The 19,375-nt window shown below is 44.7% G+C and overlaps 1 protein-coding gene across 2 annotated transcripts in view; it reads left to right on the forward strand.

Annotated features, from left to right (window-relative positions):
* LOC124012570 (protein FAM168A-like) overlaps nt 1-19,375 on the forward strand; it is a 56,649-nt gene that overhangs the window by 21,417 nt on the left and 15,857 nt on the right. The window contains exons 2-4 of one of the 2 annotated variants that reach the window (XM_046326346.1): nt 367-458; nt 11,550-11,627; nt 18,226-18,351. In XM_046326346.1, coding sequence (XP_046182302.1) covers nt 389-458; nt 11,550-11,627; nt 18,226-18,351 — 274 coding nt within the window. In that variant the 5' untranslated portion in view covers nt 367-388. The remainder of the gene's footprint in view (nt 1-366; nt 459-11,549; nt 11,628-18,225; nt 18,352-19,375) is intronic. The other variant, XM_046326353.1, reaches the window with a different exon arrangement.

A 19,375-nucleotide genomic window follows, 5' to 3' on the forward strand; every position in this document is an offset into this window, starting at 1 on the left:
GCTGGCTCTGGAACACATTCAAGATGGGGACCTCTGAGCTAATGCATATCCTCAATTAATAACTATTGAAAGCTATGTTGTTCATTTCACTTTGTGTTCATGTCTCTCTCTCTTTTGCTCTCTCTCTCTCTCAATTATTTTCAATTCAATTTGCTTTATTGGCATGACGTAACTGGTCTGTGAACTCAGCCCTATGACCATCTGGGTGAGGGACTCTTTTCTTTGCTCAGTTCTTGGCATTGCAGGGCTTGGTAATGATATGAGAGGGGGTCACTGTATTGTAGATGTTTCCCAAACTTAATTGCGAATACATTTTTATTTTTGTCTCTCTGTCTCTTTCTCTCTGTATGTCTGTTCTCACTGCAGTAAGAGTAGACTGTCTTCCGACATGAATCCTGTGTATAGTCCTGTCCAGCCCGGGACACCGTACGGGAACCCCAAGAACATGGCATACGCAGGTGAGTGCCAAGGCAACAACAACAAAAGCAACCAGCAATACAGTGGTCAGGTACTCCCTTAACATTTCTTGGCCCATTCGGCAAGGCCTATGTATAGCTTTAGATGCATTCTATCATGTTCTTACACTGATTAGTTACGTCATAGAGATATGTAATTTACTAGCGGGGATGATGCTCTATTTAATTATATGCGTTAGATCACCTACATATTTCCTCCACATCCTTTCTCTGCTCTCCTTGTCTCACATCTGCAATAAACTGAAATTACTTGGCAATAAACGGAAATTACTTGGCAATAACTAAAATTACTTTGATTCTCTTTTGTGCTTTAGTTCATTTCAGTTGCTTTGCAGTTTCATTTCTGACTGTGTTTATGATGGAGATTAATATTTTGTTTTGTTTTACAAGGGCAGTGCAGTATTTGAGGTGTCCCCGCTGAAATAAACCATTTTTTTCACAAAAGTAGTGCACTGGGCCTTAACTAGTATTAGCGGACAATATAAAAGCTGGTCGTCTAGGTTTGTATCTGTAGAAAACCATTCAAAATACAGTAAGTGAGTACATTGAGACTAAAGGTTGATCGATTAATCGGAATGGCCGATTAATTAGGGCCGATTTCAAGTTTTCATAACAATCGGAAATATGTATTTTTGGACACCGATTTGGCCTATATATATATATATATATATATTTATACCTTTATTTAACTAGGCAAGTCAGTTAAAGAACACATTCTTATTTTCAATGACGGCCTACGAACAGTTGGTTAACTTAACTGCCTTGTTCAGGGGCAGAACGACAGATTTTTACCTTGTCAGCTCGGGGATTCAATCTTGCAACCGTATAGTTAACTAGTCCAACGCTCTAACCACCTGCCTTTCATTGCACTCCACGAGGAGCCTGCCTGTTACGCGAATGTGGTAAGAAGCCACGGTAAGTTGCTAGCTAGCTTTAAACTTATCTTATAAAAAACAATCAATCAATCAATGAATCATAATCACTAGTTAACTACACATGGTTGATGATATTATTTGTTTATCTAGCGTGTCCTGCGTTGCATAATCGATGTGGTGCGCATTTGCAAAAAAGGACTGTCGTTGCTCCAACGTGAACCTAAACGTAAACATCAATGTCTTTCTTAAACTCAATACACAAGTATATCTTTTTAAACCTGCATACTTAGTTAATATTGCCTGCTAACATGAATTTCTTTAACTAGGTAAGTTGTGTCACTTCTCTTGCAACAGCGTCAGGGTATATGCAGCAGTTTGGGCCGCCTGGCTCGTTGCGAACTGTGTGAAGACTCTTTCTTCCTAACAAAGACAGCCAACTTCACCAAACGGGGGATGATTTAACAAAAGCGCATTAGCGAAAAAAGCACAATTGTTGCACGACTACCTAACCATAAACACCAATGCCTTTCTTAAAATCAATACACAGAAGTATATATTTTTAAACCTGCACAGTTAGCTAAAAGAAATCCAGGTTAGCAGGCAATATTAACCAGGTGAAATTGTGTCACTTCTCTTGCGTTCATTGCATGCATGCAGAGTCAGGGTATATGCCACATTTTTTGGGTCACCTGGCTCGTTGCGAACTAATTTGCCAGCATTTTATGTAATTATGACATAACATTGAAGGTTGTACAATGTAACAGCAATATTTAGACTTAGGGATGCCACCCGTTAGATAAAATACGTAAGGGTTCCGTATTTCACTGAAATAATAAACGTTTTGTTTTTGAAATTATAGTTTCCGGATTCGACCATATTAATGACCAAAGGCTCGTATTTCTGTATGTTATTATGTTATAATGAAGTCTATTATTTGATGTTGTCGATGTGTTCCTGGTTCGAGCCCAGGTAGGGGCGAGGAGAGGGACAGAAGCTATACTGTTACACTGGCAATACTAAAGTGCCTATAAGAACATCCAATTGTCAAAGGTATATGAAATACAAATGGTATAGAGAGAAATAGTCCTATAAATACTACAACCTAAAACCGCTTACCTTGGAATATTGAAGTCTCATGTTAAAAGGAACCACCAGCTTTCATATGTTCTCATGTTCTGAGCAAGGAACTTAAATGTTAGCTTTTTTACATGGCACACATTGCACTTTTACTTTCTTCTCCAACACTTTGTTTTTGCATTATTTAAACCAAATTGAACATGTTTCATTATTTTTTGAGGCTAAATGGATTTTTATCGATGTATTATATTAAGTTAAAATAAGTGTTCATTCAGTATTGTTGTAATTGTCATTATTACAAAAAATCTATATATATTGTCCGATTTAATCGGTATCGGCTTTTTTGGCCATCCAATAATCGGTATCGGCGTTGAAAAAACATAATCGGCCGACCTCTAATTGAGATGTCGAGTGGTTTGTGCTGATGTGGTGTGATGATGTGGTTCAGTTGGTGGAGCATGGCACATGTAATGCTAGGGTTGTGGGTTTGATTCCCACAGGGGACAAGTATGAAAATGTATACACTCACTACAGTAAGATGCTCTGGATAAAATGGAAAAGAAATGAATAGATGATTTCAGCTTTCACATAGAAATAGGTTGCATTTGCCAAGTATTTCAAGAAACCGGAAAACATATTGTATACCAAGCAAGTATTTTTATATTCCACAAGTATTATCATATTAACTGTTGTACAGATAATTATCAGACTCAAATGCTGGTAAACACTCCATTTTTTTCCCAAAAGTAGTGCACTGGGCCTTTACTCGTCCTGTATTAGGGGACCAATATAGATGATACACCCCCACCCCCAACCTACTTCCCGCAGCTATGAGTGCAGTCATCGCTGGATGAGTCTATGCATTGAATGATCTGTCTGTGAAAATGGAGTATTCACATGGCGTGTACAAAGACAGGCGGAAAAAAAAGGAATGTAGGAAGACAAGAAAAGGGAAGAGTGTGGAAATAGAAATGTGATTACACTGGTGGCGCTTTCCTCCACTGGCTCGAGGGGGCAGGGCCCGTTACTGCCACTCGGCTAGTGATTCATTGGCCAAGCTGTTACAACAGCGCTGGCTTTGATAACAGGGAGTTTATTTTAAAGGTGCTCTCAGCTCTCAATGGTCTCTCTCTTTCTCTCTTGTCGCTTCTTTGTACCCATAATGCATTGCTGTTCAACCTTAGGCTGCAGCTGATCAGCGAGTTAAGAGAAAGGACAGACACCTGCAGTGGTTGCAGTAGCCTTTTGTGATGGAGTCTGTGTGGCGGGAGGCCGGGGGATACACACGCAGGAGCATACACACACAAACACACACACATCCTGGGGACAGCTGACCAAGGGAGTGCGGTTGGGGCCCCCTCCATGTCATCTCAGATACTGATAATTAAAAGAGGACTATCGCGCTCTCCCAAAATGTTGTTTGTGGCGTAAAACCTATAAATTCAAATAAGCAAAAAAGTGGGATGGGTCCGCACTCCACAAGATGTTGCATAAAGCTTTATTTAATTTAAAAATATTTTTTCACTGCATCAGGGATGGCTTACACAGATGTTTCGGCTTTGCAGCTTTCTTCAGTGTGTTGGTACAAATATTTTTAATTCTAAACAGCATTTCTAGGGAACACAGGTGAGCTACCGGTGAGCAGCAGGTGCATCTCAGATACTGCTGACAGCAGGAATCTCTCCACTCCCTCTCTCTGTTCCTCCTTCCCTCCTGTCCTCCCTCCGTCTGTTCCTCCCTCCATCTCTCCCTCCATTCCTCTGTCCCTCCCTCCATCCTCTGTCCACTCTGTTCCTCCCCTCCCTCTGTTCTTCACTATGTTATACCCTCCTTTCCTCCATCCCTCCATTCCTCCCTCCGTTCCTCCTTCCCTCCATTCCTCTTTCCCTCTATTCCTCCCTCCCTTCGTCCCTCCCTTCCTCTGTCCCTCCCTCCATCCTCTGTCCACTCTGTTCCTCCCCTCCCTCTGTTCTTCACTATGTTATACCCTCCTTTCCTCCATCCCTCCATTCCTCCCTCCGTTCCTCCTTCCCTCCATTCCTCTTTCCCTCTATTCCTCCCTCCCTTCGTCCCTCCCTTCCTCTGTCCCTCCCTCCATCCTCTGTCCACTCTGTTCCTCCCCTCCCTCTGTTCTTCACTATGTTATACCCTCCTTTCCTCCATCCCTCCATTCCTCCCTCCGTTCCTCCTTCCCTCCATTCCTCTTTCCCTCTATTCCTCCCTCCCTTCGTCCCTCCCTTCCTCTGTCCCTCCCTCCATCCTCTGTCCACTCTGTTCCTCCCCTCCCTCTGTTCTTCACTATGTTATACCCTCCTTTCCTCCATCCCTCCATTCCTCCCTCCGTTCCTCCTTCCCTCCATTCCTCTTTCCCTCTATTCCTCCCTCCCTTCGTCCCTCCCTTCCTCTGTCCCTCCCTCCATCCTCTGTCCACTCTGTTCCTCCCCTCTCTCTGTTCTTCCCTCTGTTATACCCTCCTTTCCTCCATCCCTCCATTCCTCCCTCCGTTCCTCCTTCCCTCCATTCCTCTTTCCCTCCATTCCTCCCTTCCTCTGTCCCTCCCTCTATCCTTTGTCCGCTCTGTTCCTCCCCTCCCTCTGTTCTTCCCTCTGTTATACCCTCCTTTCCTTCGTTCCTCCTTCCCTCTTTCCCTCTATTCCTCCCTCCCTTCGTCCCTCCCTTCCTCTGTTCCTCCCTCCATCCCTCCCTCCCTCCATTCTTCCCTCTGTTCCTCTGTTTTTCCCTCCCTCGTCTCTCTCCCTAATTGTCTCAGGCTGCTTCTCTTTTGCTCACATTTAGTCCATAGTCACACTGTTCCATAAATACAGAGGCTAATTAGTAAGGTGTGTGTGTGTGTGTGTGTGTGTGTGTGTGTGTGTGTGTGTGTGTGTGTGTGTGTGTGTGTGTGTGTGTGTGTGTGTGTGTGGTGTGTGTGTGTGTGTGTGTGTGTGTGTGTGTGTGTGTGTGTGTGTGTGTGTGTGTGTGTGTGTGTGTGTGTGTGTGTGTGTGTGTGTGGTTGGTCGGTCAGATCTGGCTGTGTGGGTGGTGTGTAGCCTCAGGAAGGAGACACACACACACACAATGGCTGCTCCTGCGTGCTTTGTTATTTCCAATAATAGGCTACTTTGTTTTAGTGTGATCAGTACAATTCATAGTCATACCAATTATGTAATTAATATTTTTGGAATGGAATACCAATACCACCTGACATTAGAGCATAGATAACGCATACATTTATAATATATACAGTAGGCCTATCCTAACTGTCACGTTCTGACCTTAGTTCCTTTTTTTATGTCTTTAGTTTGGTCAGGGCATGAGTTCGGGTGGGTAGTCTATGTTGTGTTTTGCGTTTGGCCTGGTATGGTTCTCAATCAGAGGTAGGTGTTGTTCATTGTCTCTGATTGAGAATCATACTTAGGTAGCCTTTTCCCACCTGTGTTTTGTGGGTGATTATTTTTCCGTGTCAGTGTTTGTTCCACACGGGACTGTGTCGATTTTCATTTATTTCTCTTGTTCCTTTTGTTTTCTGTGTCCAGTGATATTTCATTAAAATATATCATGAACACATACGACACTGCGCTTTGGTCCTCCTCTCCTTCCACCTACGAAACCCGTTACACTAACCTTCAGTAAATATTTTCTCATTCGCTACATCTTCCCAACCCCTTATTTTCCATTTAGGCTGCCTAACATAAAGTAAATGTTTCTCTTCTATATTATTTTAAGGTGCAATATAAAGAAATCGCTTAGCCATTTCCTGGAAATGCAAAAAAAAAGTCCTCAATGTCAACTGCTTTCACAGTGGGGCAAAAAAGTATTTAGTCAGCCCCCAATTGGGCAAGTTCTCCCACTTAAAAAGATGAGAGGCCTGTAATTTTCATCATAGGTACACTTCAACAATGACAGATAAAATGAGAAAATATCCAGAATCCAGAAAATCACATTGTAGGATTTTTAATTAATCTATTTGCAAATTATGGTGGAAAACTCTTGTTATTGACCAAATACTTATTTATGTCAATACTTTGTTATATACCCTTTGTTGGCAATGACAGAGGTCAAACATTTTCTGTAAGTCTTCACAAGGTTTTCACACACTGTTGCTGGTATTTTGGCTCATCCCTCCATGCAGATCCATTTCCTAATAATTGCTCCCACAGTTGATTTCTTCAAACCAAGCTGCTTACCTATTGCAGATGCAGTCTTACCAGCCTGGTGCAGGTCTACAATTTTGTTCCTGGTGTCCTTTGACAGCTCTTTGGTCTTGGCCATAGTGGAGTTTGGAGTGTGACTGTTTGAGGTTGTGGACAGGTGTCTTTTATACTAATAACAAGTTTAAGCAAGTGCCATTAATACAGGTAACGAGTGGAGGACAGAGGAGCCTCTTAAAGAAGTTACAGGTCTGTGCCCGAAATCTTGCTTGTTTGTAGGTGACCAAATACTTATTTTCCACCATAATTTGCAAAAAAAATCATTAAAAATCCTACAATGTGATCTTTGTGGATTTTTTTCTCATTTTGTCTGTCATAGTTGAAGTGTACCTATGATTAAGATTACAGGCCATCTTTTTAAGTGGGAGAACTTGCACAATTGTTGGCTGACTAAATACTTTTTTGCCCCACTGTATATTTGAAAGACAGTGTCCTGAAAAGGAGTTTAGTTGACCTAATTTTAGTTTGTGACAAAATAAGCAGTCATTGTGTAGAGAATCATTGTCCATCTAAACCCCTGTGAAATATATTTTCCATAAGCAAAAATATTGTCTTTTCAATATTTTGTAGCTGCTGTAAACACATTGAAAGTACATGTTTCAGAAACTCAACCTAACAAAGGGAAGCATAGAAATAGTGCACATAGAACAGATATACTGCTTCTTAGACTAGCTTTAAGCTTTGTACTCTATTCTCTGTATCTTCCCCAACCGCTTATTTTCAATTTCCAGGAAAATACTGTGTGCTTTTAAGTTTCCATCTGATTTCCACCCTATGGGCCCTGGTCAATATAAGTTCACTACTGTTTATGGGGATAGGGTACCATTTGTGACTCAGTCTTTCTCTAGGGTGACAAGTGGTCATGAATACTTGTTCTATGCCCATTAAGTATGATTGAGAACATTCCCTTTAGGTGGATCTGATCACTCTGTGTGACCTAACTGAGACATACAGTGCCTTCAGAAAGTGACTCTATTGGTTACACAGACTGTTGGCCTACCATCCTATTCTAACCACCTCTCACCGGCTTTGTATTCATGTTACCTGATGAAATTGCTCTACAGTAGGATCTTGTTGCCATCTAATGCACATTCAAATGTCATAAATCAGCACTGCAGAGCTCTCCCTGTCCTCTGCCATGCCCTGATTGTATTACTGCTGATGATATCTGGAAACGTGCATGTACACCCTGATGGCTACTGTTGCTAGCCCCAATTCTGACTTGTGCTCTGATATGTGCTTCACTGATTTCTGCTCTCGTAAAAGCCTGGGTTTTCTGCACATTAATATCTAGAAGTTTATTACCTAAAATGGATCAATTCAAAGTGTAGATTCACAGCTCCAATCCAGATGTGTTGGTCATTACTGAGACGTAGTTAAGGAAGAGTGTTTTTTTTCGGCAAGACAGTTCTTTCAAAGGTGCGGGAGTGGCTATCTTTACCAAGGATCACCTTCAGTGCGCGGTTGTCTCCAGCGAGTTTGTCCCTAAACAACTTGATTTGCTGGTTTTATGCACTAAACTTTCAAATAGCTCTTTGTTGACTGTTGCTGTGTGCTATCGTCCTACATCAGCACCGGCCTGTACCCTACCTGCCCTAAGCTTTCTCCTGGCCCCTTACACTAAGTCTGAATTTGTCCTGCTAGTTGGCCTAAACGGGGACGTACTTAAACCACCTGACCAAGTCCAGAAGCAATGGGACTCCCTAAATCTTTCTCAGATTATTACCAATCCCACAAGGTATGACTCCAAACATCCAGAAAGGGCTACTCTCCTCTGTTATCCTCAGAAATAATCCTGATGGGTATCAGTCTGGTGTTTTCTGTAATGACCTTTGTGATCACTGTTTCACAGCCTGTGTTCGTAATGGCTGATCAGTGAAACGACCTGTCCTGATTTGTCATAGACGCTTGCAAGAAACTTCAATGATCAAGACTTCCTTCATGAACTGGCCTCTGTAAAGTGGTATAGAATCAGCTTGAGCCCCTCTGTTGAAGCTTGGACCTTCTTTTTTATATTTTAAATGGTATTGTTAACAAACACGCCCCCATAAAGAAATGTTGAATTAAAAACATGTTCAGCCCCTGGTTCGCCCGTGATCATGCAGAGTTACTACACCTCAAGAATTTAATTTGGCGAAAGGCTCAGCACACTCATACTCAGGCTGACTGGGTCTCGTTCAGGCAAATGAGAAATAAGTGTGCTAAGGCTATCCGGAAGGCCAAAGTTAGTTACTTTAAGGAGCAGTTCTCTCTCTGTGGGTCAAACCCCAAGAAGTTCTGGAAAACGGTTAAAAGATCTGGAGAATAAACCCTCCTCACAGCTGCCTATGTCCCTTAATGCTGATGATGTGGTTGTTACTGACAAGAAGCACATGGCTAAGCTCTTTAGTCACCACTTCATGAAGTCAGGATTCCTATTTGACTCAGCCATGCCTCCTTGCCCATCCAATATTTCCTCATCTCCTACCGCTTCTAATGTGACTATCCCCGATGCTCCTCCCTTTTTTTCTCTGCCACGCTACAAAGTTTCTCCCTGCAGGTGGTCACTGAATCCGAGGTGCTAAAGGAGCTCCTGAAACTTGACCCCAAAAAAACATCTGGGTCATATGGTTTAGACCCTTTCTTCTTCAAGGTTGTTTCCCCTATCGTCGCCAAGCCTATCTCTGACCTTTTTTAACCTGTCTCTCCTTTCTGGGGAGGTTCCCATTGCTTGGAAGGCAGCCACGGTTCATCCTTTAATTAAAGGGGAGATCAAGCTGATCCCGTTATAGGCCTACTTCTATTTTGCCCTGTTTATCAAAAGTGTTGGAAAATAATGTAAATAATCAACTGACTGGCTTTCTTGATGTCTACAGTATTCTCTCTGGTATGGAATCTGGTTTCCGCTCAGGTTATGGATGTGTCACTGCGACCTTAAAGGTCCTCAATGATGTCCCCATTGCCCTTGATTCTAAGTAATGTTGTGCATCTATTTTTATTGACTTGGCCAAAGCTTTTGATATGGTAGACTATTCCATTCTTGTGGGCCAGCTAAGGAGTATTGGTGTCTCTAAGGGGTCTTTGGCCTTGTTTGCTAACTACCTCTCTCAAAGAGTGCAGTGTTTAAAGTCAGAACATCTGCTGTCTCAGCCACTGCCTGTCACCAATGGAGTACCCCAAGGCTTGATCCTAGGCCCCACGCTCTTTTCAATTTATATCAACAACATAGCTCAGGCAGTAGGAAGTTCTCTCATCCATTTATATGCAGATGATAGCTTTATACTCAGCTGGCCCCTCCTCAGATTTTGTGTTAAACACAAAGCTTTCTTAGTGTCCAACAAGATTTCTCTACCCTTTAACCTTGTTCTGAACACCTCCAAAACAAAGGTCATGTGGTTTGGTAAGAATAATGCCCCTCTCCCCGCAGGTGTGATTACTACCTCTGAGGGTTTAGAGTTTGAGGTAGTCACCTCATGCAAGTATTTGGGAGTATGGTTAGACGGTACACTGTCCTTCTCAGCACATATCAAAACTGCAGGCTAAAGTTAAATCTAGACTTGGTTTCCTCTATTGTAATCACTCCTCTTTTACCCCAGCTGCCAAACTAACCCTGATTCAGATGACCATCCTACCCATGCTAGATTATGGAGACATAATTTATAGATCGGCAGGTAAGGGTGCTCTCAAGTGGCTCGACGTTATTTACCATTCGGCCATCAGATTTGCCACCAATGCTCCTTATAGGACACATCACTGTACTCTATACTTATCTGTAAACTGGTCATCTTTGTATACCAGTCGCAAGACCCACTGGTTGATGCTTATTTATAAAACCCTCTTAGGCCTCACTCCCCCCTATCTGAGATATCTACTGCAGCCCTCATCCTCCACATACAACACCCGTTCTGCTAGTCACATTCTGTTAAAGGTTCCAAAGTGCACACATCACTGGGTCGCTCGTCTTTTCAGTTCGCTGCAGCTAGCAACTGGAACGAGCTGCAGCAAACACTCAAAGTGGACAGTTTTATCTCAATCTCTTCATAACACCTGTATTATTCAGAGATAATAGCTTAAAAGATTATAGTTACCGTTCCTGGATGGCACGTTTCCTCTTCTAAAGCACTTCCTTCCTATTTCCTTTTGATATAAGATCACCTATGAGTCACCAAGTATCTCAATACGTCCCATTGAAACTGAACCAGTGTCATATTCATTAAGACAAAACTAAATGTTTTGCAACGTAAAACGAAAGCAAGCATTTCTTATATTGAACAAGTTCAGGTAGTTGCTCCCTGTTTCAGTCTGTTTTCTTTCAGTCGGTACCCTAATGAATACAACCCAGGAGACTTCAACCTTATCTTATCTGAACTGTCAGCAACTCCACGCAATCACTGACATCCAACCTATATGGATGGGCTGCATCCACTGCAGTGTCCTGGCCAATTGTTTTATGAACCAGGTGAAGGAGGGTGGGCTGCGCTGTAAATCACTGTGACGGGGATGTGGAGAGATGGAGGCTCCATAGAGTAATAACATGTGATTATCCCATCCACACAGGCACTCTGGACCAACACTGTCTCTGTGCTGTCCTACCTTTGACCTTTCATCTTACAACACATACACATCCACTCATATGTTAACTTGCATGTACTTACATACACACACACACACACACACACACACACACACACACACACACACACACACACACACACACACACACACACACACACACACACACACACACACAGCCATGCTGCACACACACACACACACACACACACACACACACACACACACACACACACACACACACACACACACACACACACACACACACACACACACACACACACACACACACACACACACACACACACACACACCCCCAGGCAATGATGTTCTGAAAGGCCTCTGTTCTCTGTCCTCAGGCTATCCTGCAGGTTATGCTCAGACTCCTACCTATACACCCAACCTCTACCAGACTGGCAGTCCAGGCTATCCGCCAGGTAAGAACACACACAAGCAAAAATGCATGCACGCACAAACAAGCACACACAAACTTGCACGCATGCACACACAAATATGCCACGCAATCACACAGACATGCACACAAGCGCACACGCATTTTGATCAAACCAGCAGTCCACTCTATCCCCCAAGGTAAGAATATATACACGTGATACAACACACACTATATGAATCAGATTGGCGGTGCAATCTACTCAAAGGTAAAAAATACCCAAGCGCGCACACACACACACACACACACACACACACACACACACACACACACACACACACACACACACACACACACACACACACACACACACACACACACACACACACACACACACACTCAAACATATTCTCTCTCTGTGTCTTATCCACATGTATGTCATGAGAAGTTTCCCCTAGACTCTGGGTCAGTTTAACATTTTCACCAGTCAAGGTTAAGATTGGGGGAGGGAAAGCTGATCCAAGATCTGTACCTACAGGAAACTTCACCCCAGAGCCTTCACAGTGCCTTGAGAACTTTTATGTAGAGCTGCAAGAGAGGCTTTGTTCATATTGTATCCACACAGTGCTCTAGAACGTTCTGTATAGAAACGTGTCTGTGTGTAATGTTGTGTTTTGGTGTGAACTTGAGAATGACTTTAGAATTACTGTTAATAAGATGATTCCTAATTTATTTTCTGATTTATTGTGATAAACAATTATTCGTATGGCTGTGGTTACATTGCCCTTTGTTGTTAGAGGATGGCTTGAGATGTCTGTCAGTTAGTGAAAGTGATATAACCTGGGGTTGTTTGGCATTTTATTACCGTAAATACGGTAATACTGTTTGTCGTTGAGATGGCTAGAAGAAGTGTTGGTCTCTCTAGCATCTCCTTGTGCTAGCTAGAATTAAATAATGTAGTTTCAATAGAATGCATCTCTCCACCTCTGTGCACGGAGAGGCAAAGGTTGGGTAGGTACTAGGGTTGGGTCGATTCCTTTTCAATTCAGGAAGTATTCAATTCAAATGTTCCTCAATGATTCTCTGTGAGAGAAGCTGGAATTACAGTTTACTTCCTGAATTGACTGAGCTGAAATGGAATTGACCCTAGCTCTGGTAGCTAGTAGTTTGTGTTGTGGTTCGTGGTGATCCATATTTCTTATGCGCAGTCTGGTTTTACTGCATTTCTCCTGGAGCTCCAGACGGTTTGATCATTAGAGAGTGGAGTGAAGTAGGTCAGTAAGAGCTGTGTCATGTTGTCGCTCTACAGTGCACTACCGTTACTGGGCTGGGTCATGTTGTCGCTCTACAGTGCCCTGCAGCACTACCGTTACTGGGCTGGGTCATGTTGTCGCTCTGCAGTGCCCTGCAGCACTAGTGGGCTGGGTCATGTTGTCGCTCACAGTGCCCACTACCGTTACTGGGCTGGGTCATGTTGTCGCTCTACAGTGCCCTGCAGCACTACCGTTACTGGGCTGGGTCATGTTGTCGCTCTACAGTGCCCTGGGCAGCACTACCGTTACTGGGCTGGGTCATGTTGTCGCTCTACAGTGCACCCTGGGCTGGGTCATGTTGTCGCTCTACAGTGCACTACCGTTACTGGGCTGGGTCATGTTGTCGCTCTACAGTGCCCTGCAGCACTACCGTTACTGGGCTGGGTCATGTTGTCGCTCTACAGTGCCCTGCAGCACTGCCGTTACTGGGCTGGGTCATGTTGTCGCTCTACAGTGCCCTGCAGCGCTCTACAGTGCCCTGCAGCAGTGCCGTTACTGGGCTGGGTCATGTTGTCGCTCTACAGTGCACTGCCGTTACTGGGCTGGGTCATGTTGTCGCTCTACAGTGCCCTGCAGCAGTGCCGTTACTGGGCTGGGTCATGTTGTCGCTCTACAGTGCCCTGCAGCACTGCCGCACTGGGCTGGGTCATGTTGTCGCTCTACAGTGCCCTGCAGCACTGGGCTGGGTCATGTTGTCGCTCTACAGTGCCCTGCAGCACTACCGTTACTGGGCTGGGTCATGTTGTCGCTCTACAGTGCCCTGCAGCACTACCGTTACTGGGCTGGGTCATGTTGTCGCTCTACAGTGCCCTGCAGCACTACCGTTACTGGGCTGGGTCATGTTGTCGCTCTACAGTGCCCTGCAGCACTGCCGTTACTGGGCTGGGTCATGTTGTCGCTCTACAGTGCCCTGCAGCACTGCCGTTACTGGGCTGGGTCATGTTGTCAGTGCCCTGCAGCTCTACAGTGCCCTGCAGCACTGCCGTTACTGGGCTGGGTCATGTTGTCGCTCTACAGTGCCCTGCAGCACTGCCGTTACTGGGCTGGGTCATGTTGTCGCTCTACAGTGCCCTGCAGCACTACCGTTACGGCTGGGTCATGTTGTCGCTCTACAGTGCCCTGCAGCACTGCCGTTACTGGGCTGGGTCATGTTGTCGCTCTGCAGTGCCCTGCAGCAGTGTCAGCTCTGTCTGGGTCATGTTGTCGCTCTACAGTGCCCTGCAGCACTGCCGTTACTGGGCTGGGTCATGTTGTCGCTCTACAGTGCCCTGCAGCAGCAGCACTGCCGTTACTGGGCTGGGTCATGTTGTCACTCTACAGTGCCCTGCAGCAGTGCCCTGTCAGCACTACCAGTGCCCTGCAGCACTGGGCTGGGTCATGTTGTCGCTCTACAGTGCCCTGCAGCACTGCCGTTACTGGGCTGGGTCATGTTGTCGCTCTACAGTGCCCTGCAGCACTGCAGCACCGTTACTGGGCTGGGTCATGTTGTCGCTCTACAGTGCCCTGCAGCACTGCCGTTACTGGGCTGGGTCATGTTGTCGCTCTACAGTGCCCTGCAGCACTGCCGTTACTGGGCTGGGTCATGTTGTCGCTCTACAGTGCCCTGCAGCACTGCCGTTACTGGGCTGGGTCATGTTGTCGCTCTACAGTGCCCTGCAGCACTGCCGTTACTGGGTCATGTTGTCGCTCTACAGTGCCCTGCAGCACTGTTACTGGGCTGGGTCATGTTGTCGCTCTACAGTGCCCTGCAGCACTGCCAGCACTACCAGTGCCCTGCAGCACTACCGTTACTGGGCTGGGTCATGTTGTCGCTCTACAGTGCCCTGCAGCACTGCCGTTACTGGGCTGGGTCATGTTGTCGCTCTACAGTGCCCTGCAGCACTACCGTTACTGGGCTGGGTCATGTTGTCGCTCTACAGTGCCCTGCAGCACTACCGTTACTGGGCTGGGTCATGTTGTCGCTCTACAGTGCCCTGCAGCACTACCGTTACTGGGCTGGGTCATGTTGTCGCTCTACAGTGCCCTGCAGCACTACCGTTACTGGGCTGGGTCATGTTGTCGCTCTACAGTGCCCTGCCCTGGGCAGCACTGTCGCTCTACAGTGCCCTGCAGCACTGCCGTTACTAGGCTGGGTCATGTTGTCGCTCTGCAGTGCCCTGTAGCAGTGCCGTTACTGGGCTGGGTCATGTTGTCGCTCTACAGTGCCCTGCAGCACTGCCGTTACTAGGCTGGGTCATGTTGTCGCTCTGCAATGCCCTGTAGCACTGCCGTTACTGGGCTGGGTCATGTTGTCGCTCTACAGTGCCCTGCAGCACTACCGTTACTGGGCTGGGTCATGTTGTCGCTCTACAGTGCCCTGCAGCACTGCCGTTACTGGGCTGGGTCATGTTGTCGCTCTGCAGTGCCCTGCAGCACTGCCGTTACTGGGCTGGGTCATGTTGTCGCTCTACAGTGCCCTGCAGCACTGCCGTTACTGGGCTGGGTCATGTTGTCGCTCTACAGTGCCCTGCAGCAGTGCCGTTACTGGGCTGGGTCATGTGGTCGCCCTACAGTGCCCTGCAGCACTGCCGTTACTAGGCTGGGTCATGTTCACTAGGCATGAAACATAAGATAATGCGTCCGAAATTAAGCCCAAGTTCGACAATGGAATGGATGGAAGGTGTGTGTGTGTTTATGCTTGTATGTCAGTGTGTTGAATGTGTGAAATGTTATGTATTGTGTGTGTGTTTGTGTGCACTCTGTTTTTGCGTACAGTACCAGTCAAAAGTTTGGACACACCTACTCATTCCAGGGTTTTTCTTTATTTGGCCTATTTTCTATATTGTAGATCATGTAGTAACCAAAAAGGTATTAAACAAATCACAACATATTTGAGATTCTTCAGAGTAGCAACCCTTTGTCTTGATGACAGCTTTGTACACTCTTGGCATTCTCTCAACCAGCGTCATGAGGTAGTCACCTGGAATGCAGTTCAATTAACAGGTGTGTCTTGTTAAAAGTTAATTTGTGGAATTTCTTTCCTTAATGTGTTTGAGCCCATCAGTTGTGTTGTGACAAGGTAATGGTGGTATACAGAAGATAGCCCTATTTGGTAAAAGACCAAGTCCATATTATGGCAAGAACAGCTCCAATAAGCAAATACAAATGACAGTCCATCATTACTTTAAGACATGAAGGTCAGTCAATCCGGAACATTTCAAGAACTTTGAAAGTTTCTTCGAGTGTAGTCGCAAAAACCATCAAGCACTATGATGAAACTGGCTCTCATGAAGGGAAGACCCAGAGTTATCTCTGCTGTAGAGGATAAGTTCATTGGAGTTACCAGCCTCTGATGAGGAGACTGCATGAATCAGGCCTTCATGGTCAAATTGCTGCAAAGAAACCACTACTAAAAGACACCGATAAGAAGAAGAGACTTGCTTGGGCCAACCAGTAATGGACATTAGACCGGTGGGAGTCCAAATTTGAGATTTTTGGTTCCAACCGCCGTGTCTTTGTGAGACACAGAGTAGGTGAACGGATGATCTCTGCATGTGTGGTTCTCACCATGAAGCATGGAAGAGGAAGTGGGATGGTGTGGGGGTCCTTTGCTGGTGACAATGTCTGTGATTTATTTAGAATTCAAGGCACACTTAACCAGCATGGCTACCACAGCATTCTGCAGCGATACACCATCCCATCTGGTTTGTGCTTAGTGGGACTATCATTTGTTTTTCAACAGGACAATGACCCAAAACAAACCTCCAGGCTGTGTAAGGGCTATTTGAACAAGGAGAGTGATGGAGTATTGCATCAGATGACCTGGCCTCCACAATCACCCGACCTCGACCCAATTAAGATTGTTTGGAATGAGTTAGACCGCAGAGTGAAGGAAAAGCAGCCATCAAGTGCTCAGTATATGTGGAAACTCCTTCAAGACTGTTGGAAAAGCATTCCAGGTGACTATCTCATGAAGCTGGTTGAGAGAATGTCACCAAGGCAAAGGGTGGATACTTTGAAGAATCAAAAATCTCAAATATGTTTTATTTGTTTAATACTTTTTTGGTTAATACATGATTTCATATGTGTTATTTCATAGTTCAGATGTCTAAACTATTTTCTACAATGGAGAAAATAGTTTTAAAAAAACAAAAAATTAAATTTAAAAAACTTGAATGAGCAGGTGTGCCCAAACTTTTGACTGATACTGTATGTACTCTATTTCTGTTCTCTGTTTGTGCGTATGTATACAGTGTCTGGTGAAAGTCTACCAACCCCTTGCCCAGCATTCACATTTTGCTGCCTTTAAATTAAATACAAAAAATGTATAACATTTTATGTACACCACCAACACCATTTTCAAAGTAATTTTTTTTCCAAATGAATAACAAAAATTTAAATGTCTTGATTGCGTATGACTTCACCCCCCAGAGTTAATAATTGGTGGACCTTTTGGCAGCCATTACGGATGTGAATCATTTGGAACAAGATTCTACCAACTTTGTACAACTCTTAGTGCAACATATATCCACTGTCTTTGTCAAAATTGCTCAAGTTAAGCACATTTGGTTGGGAATCATTGATGGACAGCAATATTCATACCTTGTCTCTGATTTTCAAGCACATTTAAGACAGGACTTAGAATTGACCACTTAGGAACACCAATTGGAAAGACATTCTGGTGTGTCTTTGGCATTAACATTTTTAATTGTTCTGCTGAAAAATAAAAGGTTTTCAGAAGACTGAGGCAGGGTTTCCTCCCATTTAAATCTGGTCTTTGCTCCCTTCATATTTCTTTTGATCGTGACCAACTCCCAGTCTCTGCCGGTGATAAGTATACCCATAACATGATGCTACCACAACAATAAGAGAACATTTTATATAGTTTTCTTTCACATTGAACATGTGGAGGAGGTTAAGTAGATCGGTAGAAAAAAACTCTTAAGTTATTCCCTTTTTAGATTTAATTTTAAGGCAACAAAATATAAAGACTGTGCAAGAGGTGTGTAGACTTTCACTAGCAACCAGGTGTGTACTGTAAACTCTGTCTACTCTGTGTGTATTCTCTATGTGCGTGCTTGCGTGAGTTCATTTGCATGCTGTGTGTATTTTATTACTATCTATCCATGTCTATCTTCTATATCTGTCTCTGTGTTCTACGTGTGTGTGTGTGTGTGTGTGTGTGTGTGTGTGTGTGTGTGTGTGTGTGTGTGTGTGTGTGTGTGTGTGTGTGTGTGTGTGTGTGTGTGTGTGTGTGTGTGTGTGTGTGTGTGTGTGTGTGTGTGTGTGTGTGTGTGTGTGTGTGTGTGTGTGTGTGTGTGTGTAATCTCTCTGTGTTTGTGTCTGGGACAGTGCTGCTGGTGAAGCAGGGCTGGCCCCAGGCCTCCGGTGCTGCAGTGGGCCCAGAGGGCTCCTATGACCTGGCCATGGACGCAGGCTCAGAGGGCCGCCAGTACCAGGCCTCAGCCGCAGCTTTCAGTAAATATGACCCTATGTACTTTACACACACAGATATGTATTTACACAGACATACTCACACACACGTTTGCACTCATGCACTCTCACACATACATACACAGTATGCACAAAAAATGCCACGCTGATAAATAAAATTGTTGCCGACCAAATTGTCCAGGAAAGAAAAAAATCCATTGCAAAATTATGCATTTTATTAATTGAAGGAAATACCGGTCGATGTTCTCCAATTTCAAAGGCAAATATACTTCATATGCTAATAAAACCATTAAGCTGCTTGGAAATTAGTGTCGGGTATTTTTAGTCACACAAAAGACGCAAGGTCCTCAAAAGAGTCTTCAGCTAAGTGTACTCTGACTAGGTCCTCATTAGAGACTTCAGCTAAGTGTACCCGACTAGGTCCTCATTAGAGACTTCAGCTAAGTGTACCCGACTAGGTCCTCATTAGAGACTTCAGCTAAGTGTACTCTGACTAGGTCCTCAAAAGAGACTTCAGCTAAGTGTACCCGACTAGGTCCTCATAAGAGACTTCGGCTAAGTGTACCCCGACTAGGTCCTCATAAGAGACTTTGGCTAAGTGTACCCCGACTAGGTCCTCATAAGAGATTTCGGCTAAGTGTACCCCGACTAGGTCCTCATAAGAGACTTCGGCTAAGTGTACCCCGACTAGGTCCTCATAAGAGACTTCAGCTAAGTGTACCCCGACTAGGTCCTCATAAGAGACTTCAGCTAAGTGTACCCCGACTGTACATAATTGGCGAAGATTGTCGTGATTTTCCCCATTTTCAGTGTGCCTGCCGAGAGGGGATACTTTCTCCACAACAGAGTAAAGACTGCCTCAATATCACTCCTTCTTTAGGACAAAGTAACAAGGTTGATGCACATCAAACTGCTCCAAGGAGATGGACAGTTTTGACTTCCCAACAGCAGCGGGTCACTTCAGGTCAAGGTCCGCCGCAAACACAAGTAAATTAAAGGCAATGATTGTGTTGGTCAGGCCCGGTCCTAGCAGTTCTGCTACCGCCCT

This window comes from Oncorhynchus gorbuscha, linkage group LG02 (assembly GCF_021184085.1).
Source record: "Oncorhynchus gorbuscha isolate QuinsamMale2020 ecotype Even-year linkage group LG02, OgorEven_v1.0, whole genome shotgun sequence".
In the NCBI taxonomy this organism is placed as follows: domain Eukaryota; kingdom Metazoa; phylum Chordata; class Actinopteri; order Salmoniformes; family Salmonidae; genus Oncorhynchus; species Oncorhynchus gorbuscha.